Below are 12,145 nucleotides of genomic sequence, written 5' to 3' on the forward strand. Positions count from 1 at the left end.
GGGGAGACAAGAGATGGAGAATGAGTAAGGGAAAAAGGAGAAGAGAAAAAGTAAGAAGAGAAAGAAAAGTGAGATATACACAAGAGGATAGTAGTGATAACCTCAGAAACCAGAATAGCTTCTCCTGATTTAGCCAAACGTATGCAAACAACTCAGATAATTTAGAACAGCACGTAATTCTCAAACATTTGAGTGGCTCTGAATCTGGAAAGGTTTAGTTTCACTAAGATTCTTGGAGAAAAGAGGAAGTGTGGTTATTTCCTAATTTAATGTTATATGCAGCATATTTATTGATCATCTCAATGAACGTCTCCGAAATGTCTGCCAAATGTTAAAGCAAGGCCTTTGCCTTTGAGGACCTATTGAGAGAACGAAGGAACAAAATTAATACAAGTCATGAAAATCTGATTCAGAATTAGTGTGAATACCACCCATCCTCTCTATCAACTATATGACATCTAACATAAAAATTTGAGCAAATCTGGTTTCCTTTTGGAAGTTTTCTGATTAACACCAATCTGAGGGACAGACTGAGTGCATTGGGTTAAAAGGGGTGGTAGCTAAAAGGAGGTGGGAGAAAGAAAGGTTGGTGATCAGATTCCAAAGTGGTAAAGGATTTAGACAGTAGATGGACAAAATAAAATGGAGAACTATCTTTTACATTCTCAAAGAAAAGAGCAGAATAATAAAACGACGTATTAGAGTTCAAAGGAGATAAAAATTCTTGAATTATTATATATTCAAAGAGATTGTCAGAGCACAAATCCTTCATTGCAGTTCTCCAGAAGAGACACTCTTCAATTCCTGACTTAGGATCACTACTGCACAGAAGCTCTCAAATTCTCTTCTACTAATGACAGAAAAATTCCAACCTACAGAAACTATATTTTGATACATTTCTGACATATCACAAATGCAAAAATTATTGTTTAAAGATTATGCAATTTTTAAAAAGGTAGAACACAGATGTCTTACCACCATGTCTTCACAACTCTTATTAAGTGGAAGCAAACTCTTCATAAGTTCTGCATTCTCATACAAATGCTTTAGTTCAAATGCATGCTGTCTCAGACAAGTATCCAAAGATACCGTAAATTCCTGGATTAATCTCTCAACAATGTTAGAAGAGTGTGCCTGAGGTGTCAATTTGGTCACGGCAGCAATTAGCCAGGCTTTTGTTTCTGAAGAAATGGAGTCATTCATAAGTAACTTGTAGAGCTTGGTTATAACTTCTTCTGGCGTTTCCTTATCTAAGAGGTAGGAATACTCCCCTAATACCTATGAGTAAAACAAGGAGATGTTTATATACAAATATCAAGTTATACAGCAAACTATACTTGGAAATCTAAACGAAGTGCCTATTGCTGAAGTGAATCTAATCTAGATTAAACATATTCTCGTGATAAAAAAATATATTAGACAAAGATCAAATTGTACATATTAGTTCAAAATTATACCAAGAATTGGAACTTAATACAAAAATGTTTTCTACATCTTAATCATTAACAATATACAAAACAGACCCTTTACCAGTTAGTCTTCTCCTGAACTTCCAGGTTTGGCTGTTGGTTTTTACCAGCAATTTCACATTCTGTTATTACTTTCCAATAAAGTATTTAAATGAGTGGTTCTCACATGCTAGCATGCATAAGAGTCACTTGAAGTGTTTCATTAAAATATAGATTTCTAGGCTCTAACCACAGATATATTAAAGGAGATTGTCAAAGAGTACAAATCCCTTCACTAGAGTGCTCCAGAAGAGACACTCTTCAATTCCTGATTAGGATCACTACTGAACCAAAGCTCTCAAATTCTCTCAGACTAATGTGAGAAAAATTCCAACCTACAGAAACTATAGCATGCCTGCGGTGATAATCTGCACTGCACGTTTTGAACAAGCACCAGCTAATTCTGATGAAGATGACCCACAGAACTTTGAAGAACACTGATCTATGTTACATATCATTTTTCTTACATCTAACTTATCCAGGAGATATATAATCCTACTCATCTAAAAATCACTAATACTGATAACTCATGGACTGTGAGACCTTTCCTAAATAGTATTTATTAAGTATTTTCATGTCTTTGGTGTAACATTGGCACTAGCAAGAAAAAAAAGGGAGGTGAGGTGACAGTCAAGGGAAGATGTATCGCTTAGTAACAAGAAGAGGAGGAAAAAGAAATACGACTCATTGTCCTAGCCGGTTTGACTCAGTGGATAGAGCGTCAGCCAGTGGACTGAAAGGTCCTGGGTGCCATTCCGGTCAAGGGCACATGCCTGGGTTGCAGGCTGGATCCCCAGTAGGGGGAGTGTAGGAGGCAGCCAATCAATGGTTATCATCATTGATGTTTCTACCTCTCTCTCCCTCTCTGAAATTAAAAATATTTTTTAAAAAAGAAATATGACTCATTAAGTTCAATCCTTAAATAATAAGATAATTTTTTGAGTGGTTTAATAAAAGTAGTTACCTCTCTAGAAGAGCAGGTAGCCTAAATCCCAGTTCAAAAATTGGTGAATTTATATTTCTAGGAAGATGGAATAGAAGCATTTTCCCCCTACTCTTCCCATGAAATACAACTAAAAACCCTTTATGTTATAAATAAAACACATGTAAAAAGACTCTAAAAGGTGAAGAAAAGGCAAATCGCTAAGGACCCTGGGACCTAAGCAACAATACAGTGAGTAATCTGTTGCCTCATACACCCCAGACTGGATACTAGAGAACTAACAACCTGGAAACACCAATGGGCTCAAACAAAAAAGTCCCAGGAAAAGCCTGCCCTCTAGCCAAGTAGCCAAGAAGACAAAAAGCTTGGACTCCAGCTAAGCACCACAGAGAAAAAAACTGCAGCCCTATCCGTACCAGCAGAGGCAGAGTGAAGGGCCAAGACTTGAACCCCTGCCAGGCTGTAAAAGGCACAACTCCCCGACAAGGATGGTGACCGAGAAGGCCGAGTGGGGGTTAGGACTTTTATCCCACCGAGCTGCAGAGGCCCACTCTTCGGCAGTGCCGCGAAGGCCCCACAGGAAGCCTACATCACCTCCACCCAGGTATAAAGAGGTGCCCTTCCCCTCTCTGCTGGGGGTGCAAAGCCTGTGGAGCAGGGGTCCTCAAACTACGGCCCGTGGGCCACATGCAAATACAAATATTGTATTTGTTCCTGTTTTGTTTTTTTACTTCAAAATAAGATATGTGCAGTATGCATAGAAATTTGTTCATAGTTTTTTTTTAAACTATAGTCTGGCCCTCCAACGGTCTGAGGGACAGTGAACTGGTCCCCTGTTTAAACAGTTTGAGGACCCCTGCGTGTGGGGAGTCAGCACTTTCCCCATTGCTCAGCAATAACAGGCCACCCCTTCACAGCGTCAGCAGAGGCCACTTGTTTAATCTTAACCCCCTTGTGGCAGCACCATCTCCAAAGGAAGTTAGCCATCATCTATGGAACACACCAACCAACAGCAGCAGAATGCCCATTCTTTTCAGGCACCCAGAGAACATGGCACCACCCAGACAGTGTCACAGGCCGTAAAACAAACCTCAACAAATTTAAAAGGAACTGAAATCACACAGTATTTTCTCTGACAATAGAATCAAACTAGAAATCAGTAACAGAAAAGATAACAGGAAATTTTCCAAACACTTAAAAATAAACAACTCTCTTCTACACAATCTTTCCAGAAAATAGAAAAGAACACCCTCACTCATTTTATGAAGCCAGCATTACCTTGATACCAACACCAAACAAAGAAGAAATATGAAAACTACAGACCAATATCCCTCATGAACAGAAATGAAACAATCTACAAAAACAATTCGAGATTGCCAGGCAACAAACATATAGAAACCAAAATTAAAAATACATTTACTACTTCTCTATAGAAAATGAATTACTTAAGTATAAATCTAACAAAACATGTACAGGATTTATATACTGTAGAAATAAAAACACTCTGAATATATAGAATGTAAATAAATAAATAAAATGACATGTCATGTTCATGGAGAAAAAAAAATGGCCACCAAATATAATAACCAATTTAGCATAAGGATTATCAATGCTAAAAGCGCTGGTGAAAGAGAGCTGAGGAAAAGATGTTCACAGAGCCTCACAGAATCACCTCACAGATTAGTTATAAAATTACTAAAGAGAAAGCACTCCTTGACAATGGAGAGATCTAAAGGTCAATGTCTTCACCAAACAAACTTACAATCACCGATAATTGAAGGAATTGAAATTATATGCATCCTGATATAATGCAGTAGAAAGTACATATGATTGCCAATGTAGAAGTCTTGCTAAAAATGTTTAACAGAACCAGAAATAATCAGAGAAATTCAGAAATGTTGGACATTCTACAACTCAATAGTATTCATCCAAAAAAATCAATGTCAGGAAAACAAAAAGAAACTGAGGCTCATTAAAAATTCTTAAAAGGCTAAAAGGATATAAATAAATAGAATTTGCAAACCGTTACTGGATCTAGGATTGGGAAGAGCAGAAAAACAGCCTTAAGGAGACTTTTTTTTTGACAACTGAATAAATCTGAATATAAACTGTATCTTAGGTGATATTAATAAATTAATATTTCTTAGGTATAATAATGGTTTTATCATTATCTAGAATAATGTCATTCTTACGAGATTCATGTTCAATTTTTTATGGGTCAAGTGTCATGATGTCTGCAACTCAATTTTTAATGGTCCAGTAAAACAAACTGTATAGAGGTAGACCTAGATATAGATATAGGTGTTGATAGAATAAAGCAAAGATGATTAAAAACAATAACTGGGATGCCCGGCCAGTGTGGCTCAGTGGATGAGCATCAACCTATGAACCAGGAGGTCATAATTCAATTCCCTGTCAGGGCAAATGCCTGGGTTTCAGGTTCAATCCCCAGTAGGGATCGTGTAGGAGGCAGCTGATCAATGATTCTCTCTCATTGCTGATGTTTCTATCCCCTTCTCCTTCTCTCTGAAACCAATAATTTTAAAAAATAAAATAATAATAATAACTGGGAATCTAGAAGAAAAGTATAATGATACTTATTATTACTAGTGTTTCAACCTTCCCACAGATAAGAAAATTAAAATTCTTAAATAAAAGTGTAGATAAAATTTAAGTTAACACGCTAAGTTTTGGCAAAACTATAAAATATTAAAATGTGCATATCCTATGACCCAAAAGTTGCACTTCTCCAAATCTCCCCTATAAACACTTACCCATATGCATAGAAGGAACACACAAAGATGACGGGATATATGTGATTGTATATGATTAAATTACATAAAATTTAATGACTTTCATCTTACAAAGAGATGATTTCCTTTGCTGGCTTTCATGAAGCAAACAGTCATGTTGGGAAGCTCACATGGCAGGAAACTAAAGGTCATTCTAGGAGCCTACAATTGACAGTATAAACCTCAAACCCTCAGTGTTACAGCCGAAGAAACTGATTTCTGAGCTTGGAAGTGGACTCTTTACCAGTCAAATGTCAGATGAGACAGCAGCCCCAGCCAATGCCTTGACTGTAACCCTAAGAGGCCCTAAGCAGAGAATCCAGCTAAGCCATGCCTATACTCCTAACCCACAGAAACTATGAGATAATAGATTTATGTTGTTTTAAGCATTAAGTCTGTGGTAACATTATTTTACAGCCATTGTTAACTTATATGTCATCATTACATAAGTATTCACACATTCAAATATAGATTCACAAAGGAAACACAACAAATGTGTTGTAGACAGAGAAATCTAAACAAATACCCATATTTAAAAGACTAGACATGTGAGATAGCAGGGAGAATGAGCAGATAAGTAAATAGTTAAGTGACAGAAGGTAGCTGGCCACTGGGAAGAGGGGGCGAATTGACAGCTGAAGGAATTAGCTGAGTAAAACTGAATGATTTCTGAAGGAAACCTATTGTTAGCATTTGCTTTTATAAAAATATAATTTTATAAACATTTATGATTGAATGTACTTTGCTCACCCAACTCATAACTTGAAGAAATCTCTGTGGATAGAACACATTTTCCACATCTAGTAAAGTGAGATAAGACTGAACTGCATAAAGTCTTAATTGTTGATCTTCTGTTTCATCATCAAAACCTACAAAGAAATTGATACATCATTTTAATTTTCATTAAACTCTCTAAGGACTCTGTAGTAAAAACCTTTAATTTAAAAGTCTTTACAGAATGCAATTGTTTACTAACCTTCTGCGAGCAGTCTCAGGAAGTTATTGGGAATATCAGGATTCATCACGTCTCCTCCTACTGAAAACACAGCATTCATTGTCTGAATAAACCATGCATTATCAGGAGCATATGTGTCCACAGTGTTAAGAACAAGTACACTTCAAATGCCACTTATTAAAACTATATTTCTGCATCAACCTTTTAAAAATAACCAATTCATCCTAGTTTGGCATTTTTACCTTAAATCTCTGCCAATAAATTGTTCTATATTCCAGTTTTATGTAAAATAGGTGCTCAATACATCTTATTTAATAAACTTTAAAAACTAGTTCATGTTGCTTTATCTAGCACTCTGCCATGTACATAACAGGCATCCAATAAATAAATGTAAAGTAATTGAAAGAAATGTTACAGCGAATTACGGACAATACATAATGGAAAATAATATACACTCCAAAGAGACTGAATGTTGTGATGTATCTGCTTGAACAAGTTGTTTAACCTCCTACCTAATCTGCTTCTCTTCAGTTCTAATATTTTATCATTTTGCTGGCCAAACCTAGAGCACTGGCTAGGATTTAAGCAATTTCCAAGATAATTTAATTAACATTATTCATTCATTCTTCCTTAGCTTTAACAACAGACATCTTAAAGAGAATGCAACCCTAAGAGGCCCTAAGCAGAGAATCCAGCAAAGCCATGCCTATACTCCTGACCCACAGAAACTATGAGATAATTAATTTATGTTGTCTTTTTTTTAATATATTTTATTGATTTTTTACAGAGAGGAAGGGAGAGGGATAAAGAGTTAGAAACATCGATGAGAGAGAAACATTGATCAGCTGCTTCCTGCACACCCCCTATTGGAGATGTGCCCGCAACCCAGGTACATGCCCTTGACCGGAATCGAACCTGGGACCCTTCAGTCCACAGGCCGACGCTCTATCCACTGAGCCAAACCAGTCAGGGCAATTTATGTTGTCTTAAGCATTAAGTCTTGACCAGTAGAAGTTCCTCTGGCTTTTAAAAAACTAATGTGAAGAAAAGTAACATGTGAATGGAGTTCCCAACTACTTTATTATGACAATTTCTAATATAAACAATACAGGAGTGAGCAAAAGTAGATTTACAGTTGTAAGTATGCAAAACAGAGTATTATTATTCATTAATTATTCTATTTATTTTCCATACAATGTAAACCCTCTTTTGCCAACCCCTGCAGTTGGATAAATGTTAGCATCCTGATCCCTCCACCCAACCCACACACCCCTAAAAACAACAACAACAAGAACTTTTACTCAGAAAAGAAGCCGAGCAGGAAGTAAAGTCAAAGACAAGGAGGGACTGATCGGGAAATCAGGCAGAGGTTCCCATATCTTCTTGCTCATAATACTGACCAACTGAATGAAAAGAGCCAGGAAAAAAGCCATCCCCTAAGAAGTCTACACAAATCCCTATTTTTGACCAGAGAGGCTTAAATATCAGGAATGGAAATTATTGCTGGGTCTCTGAACTCAACTTGCAAGTGAACATGTCCATAGCAATCATTTTAAACCACTGTGTAACTAAAGGCATTGTATGATTATGGTTCAAACAAAGGATATTTTTCAGCCAGCTCAGCTATTTTGCCAACCAAATTGACGATAATATACTCTTCTTTGCTCTGATGTAAATATTCAAGCATTTTCTGGACAATCACTGTTATATTCTGTGCATTAGTAATTCTGTAAAGAAGTTCCAGTGTCTATTTAAGGAAGAGAAATAAAAACAGTATTATAAAACTATGCATGATAACACCAATAAATACAGTAACATATGTTTATAACATAGTTGATTCTTCCACTTTTATGTAGATCTCCTGAGCAGGCCATTTAATAGGTGTGCAAAAAATGCACAGAACTTAATAATGGTAACTATTAGAAATAAATAGAACTTAAGAAAAATAAAATTACTGTTAAAAAAATGAATTATGGCCCTAGCCAGTTTGGTTCAGTGGCTAGAGCATTGGCCCACGGAATGAAGGGTCTCAGGTTCAATTCCAGTCAAGGGCACGTACCTCAGTTGCAGGCTTGAACCCTGGTCTGGGACGGGATGTGTGTGGGAAGCAACCAATTGATGTGTCTCTCTCACATAGATGTTTCTCCCTCTTTCTCTTTCTCTCTCCTCCTCCCTCCCTTCCACTCTCTTTCTAAGGATCAATGAAAAAAATATCCTCGGGTAAGGATAAATACATAAATAATAAGAATAGTTTTGTTTCAAACACAGTACCTTTTAAAATTAATAATCTTTTTTTAAAATTACAATTGCTTAATGCAATACAATGTTCTCTCAATAACTATTTTTAACTCATTGCTTTTAAGTAACTTACATGTTTAGTGGCTCTTTTTATCTTTGGTACTTTTAAAATCAGAAATTCTCTACATGAGAATTAATAGAAATATTTATATAGACACCCAAGCAATTTTATAAAAGGAAAAAGTTGAAGAAAATTAAGCAAATAATACACCTTTCCTTCCAAGAAGTTAACATCATTTTAGGAATGTTTCACACATTCCTACATATGTAATAGGGAATGCATTATCCCATTTTACAAATATTATAGAGAACAATGAAAGATTATTAATCATCATATAATATATCTTAAAATTGTACTAATAAAAAAAACTGGGAATAAAATGCAGGTCTCCTATTGATATAATATCTTGGACCAAAAAGATATTAATGAATCTATACAGGTAATTGGACCTAATTTCTCCAACTCATAATTTAAAACCATTCCTGTGAATACTAACACAAGAAGTTTTTAGAAAAGTTCCTTAAATTTAGCAGAAAGAATAAAATGCTCTCAAAAGTTAAAATACACACACACACACACACACACACTGCCCACCACTTTAATTTCTCTCCATAATGGTAACAAAAAAGTTTTAAAATTGTAAGACTTTCACATACATAATTCAAAATATCAGTTTACCTCTCTTTTAATAATGGGATCAGGATGGTCTAAGCATTCAATTATTGTCATCTGGTGTTGAAGAGCCAGAGTGGGATCCTGTTGGATAACATAGGTAAGAGCCTTCAGTCCTAAAAGCAAAAATCGCATTATATGAAGTGACTTGCAACAAATACCCAGCAAATTTCAAAAGCTCTCTTTGTAATTTTTGTGAAAAGAACCAATCATCTTACCTAAATATTTGAGATTTATTTTAGGTGACAGGACAAATTTTCCAATGCACTTGGCAGCTTTCTCAAGTAATTCTGATTTGGGATAAATAGAATAGACTGTATGCACACATTCAAACAGAATGGCTAGAGAAAGAAAACATAAAAATGTCAGGGATCATGTTAAGGCATAATGAAAGAAAATATTTGTGTGGAACTCTTAACAAAGCAAACTAATTAGAAGGCCAGTTGTAGTCAAAAATCTTTTTGGAAAATTTTCAAAGATATAAACGTTACTGTTTTCAGACTTATACAGTTTTTAAGATTATGTTAACAGAGTACAATTTAAAGAGAATTATGTATAGTAACAGATAAAAATAATGCATTCATTCATGCAACAACTATTTACTGAACACCCCTATGTGCCAGACACTGTTCTAGTAGTACGGATACAGCAGTGAACAGAACAGAAAAAACCTTTCCTCAAGGAGCTCACAGTCCAATGACACATAGGTAACATTTTCATTGTTCCTATATAAATAGATATTTCTATTTGAATGCTTTAAAATAATTTATTAAAATATTTTACTTATTTAAAATAATTTCTTTTCAGACAGTTTCTACCACTTCTATACAAAAACTCTGTATGTGATTTATTTCAATATAATCATTTTGGGATACTTTATCATTTATTTCAAAGTAGAGTCACTGCTCAAAAATCTTCAAATCACTTCTTTAAAAATTAACCACAAAGAATATAAAACAATCTATTGAACATTTTGATAGTGTTCAACATGATTTCCTTATATAGTCAAAGATCTGATAACTATGACAGGTGATCAAAGTGATACTAACATTTTTTTCAAACTCTTTTAAAGAGCATTAGTTGTGGGGCTGGAGCTTTGCCACGGTAAAGAAGAATCAAGTAGGCACCACCAAGTCCTGAATGGCCTATTGCAATCATAGCATGAGAAGTGAGACAGATTCTGCAGCCTTAAAAACAATTCTAATGCAAGTTGAAGCATATCAAATGTCCCTGACAGAATCACTCCTTCTCTATTTCCAAAAGTTTAAAACAGGGATAAATAGAACTCAAACTACGGCCCACGGGCCACATGCAAATACAAATATTGTATTTGTTCCCATTTTGTTTTTTTACTTCAAAATAAGATATGTGCAGTGTGCATAGAAATTTGTTCATAGTTTTTTTTTAAACTATAGTCCGGCCCTCCAACGGTCTGAGGGACAGTGAACTGGCCCCCTGTTTAAAGTTGGAGGATCCCTGGTTTAAAACATAACAATCGGACACTTCTTTGCATGCATGATAGATTCTGAATATTCAACTAGCTATTTTTTATACTTGCCTATCAATTGAGGCACACATAAATATTGTGTAAAAATCTTTATATAAACCCTTTCTATAGAAGAAGAAATCAGAAATATAAAGTGCTAATTAAAAAGAAAACTGACTTTCGCTGAAACCGGTTTGGCTCAGTGGATAGAGCATCAGCCTGTGGACTGAAAGGTCCCAGGTTCGATTCCAGTCAGGGGCATGTACCTGGGTTGCGGGCACATCCCCAGTGGGAGATGTGCAGGAGGCGGCTTATCGATGTTTCTCTCTCATCGATGTTTCTAACTCTCTATCTCTCTCCCTTCAAAACCCGGGCCAGGTGGCTCGGCTGGTTGGAGTGTCGTTCCATACACCAAAAAGATTGCGGGTTCAATTCTGGGTAAGGGCACATACCTAGGTTGGGGGTTCAGTCCCAGATCAGGCTGCATAGGAGAAGCAACCAATCACTGTTTCTCTCTCACACTGATGCCTGTCTCTATCTCTGTCTCTCCCCTTTCTCTAAAATCAATAAATATATTCTCAGATAAGGATAAAAAAAACAGGAGGAAAAAAAGGTCAAACTTTTCTTTCTTTAATTAAAGAAAAACCTACAAAGTAAGTTAACTTAAAAAGATACTTTGTATATTCAGATGCCTCACTATAAAATGTCTACTCTGTGCTATGAAAAAGTGGACTTTACAACTTTATGAACTACAGAGCCTTAACCAGCTACCCTCAGCCTATTTTTGTAAGCCTGTGAACTAAGAATGTTTTTTACATTTTTAATTGAGATATAATTGACATATAACATTATATTACTTTCAAGTGTATAATTACACTTTATTTTTAATATTTTTATTTATTTCAGAGAGGAAAGGAGAGGGAGAGAGAGAGAAAAACATCAATGATGAGAGAGAAACATCGCTGATCGGTTGCCTCCCGCACACCCCACACTGGGGATCAAGCCTGCAACCCAGGCATGTGCCCTGACAGGGAATCAAACTGTGATCTCCTGGTTCATAGGTCGATGTTCAACCATTGAGCCATTCCAGCCTGGCTCTAATTACACTTTTAAAGATTGTAGAAAAAAAAAAAAAGAAAACACACACAAAGGAAAATATGTGACAGAAACGTATGTGACTTACGAAGCCTAAAATATTTACCAAACCCTGAACTAATAATGTGACAGCCCTGAGCAAGATTAAAAATGATGATGCTCTGCCCTGACTGGTTTGGCTCAGTGGATAGAGCGTCAGCCTGCGGACTGAAAGTTCCCAGGTTTGATTCCGGTCAAGGGCATGTACCTTGGTTGCGGGCACATCCCCAGTACGAGGTGTGCAGGAGGCAGCTGACCGATGTTTCTCTCGCATTGATGTTTCTAACTCTCTATCTCTCTCCCTTCCTCTCTGTAAAAAAATCAATAAAATATGTTTAAAAAAAAAAAAAACGTCT

General features: G+C 36.0%; 1 protein-coding gene across 4 annotated transcripts in view; it reads right to left on the minus strand.

Annotated features, from left to right (window-relative positions):
* Positions 1-12,145, minus strand: part of AP4E1 (adaptor related protein complex 4 epsilon 1 subunit) — a 67,345-nt gene that overhangs the window by 23,523 nt on the left and 31,677 nt on the right. For all 4 annotated transcript variants that reach the window (XM_006756001.2, XM_006756002.2, XM_015558929.1 and 1 more), the window contains 6 exons: positions 9,388-9,510; positions 9,176-9,285; positions 7,806-7,945; positions 6,220-6,332; positions 5,994-6,112; positions 976-1,278 (listed from right to left, as the gene is read on the minus strand). In XM_006756001.2, coding sequence (XP_006756064.1) covers positions 976-1,278; positions 5,994-6,112; positions 6,220-6,332; positions 7,806-7,945; positions 9,176-9,285; positions 9,388-9,510 — 908 coding nt within the window. The remainder of the gene's footprint in view (positions 1-975; positions 1,279-5,993; positions 6,113-6,219; positions 6,333-7,805; positions 7,946-9,175; positions 9,286-9,387; positions 9,511-12,145) is intronic.

The sequence above is a fragment of the Myotis davidii genome, unplaced genomic scaffold (assembly GCF_000327345.1).
Source record: "Myotis davidii unplaced genomic scaffold, ASM32734v1 scaffold132, whole genome shotgun sequence".
In the NCBI taxonomy this organism is placed as follows: domain Eukaryota; kingdom Metazoa; phylum Chordata; class Mammalia; order Chiroptera; family Vespertilionidae; genus Myotis; species Myotis davidii.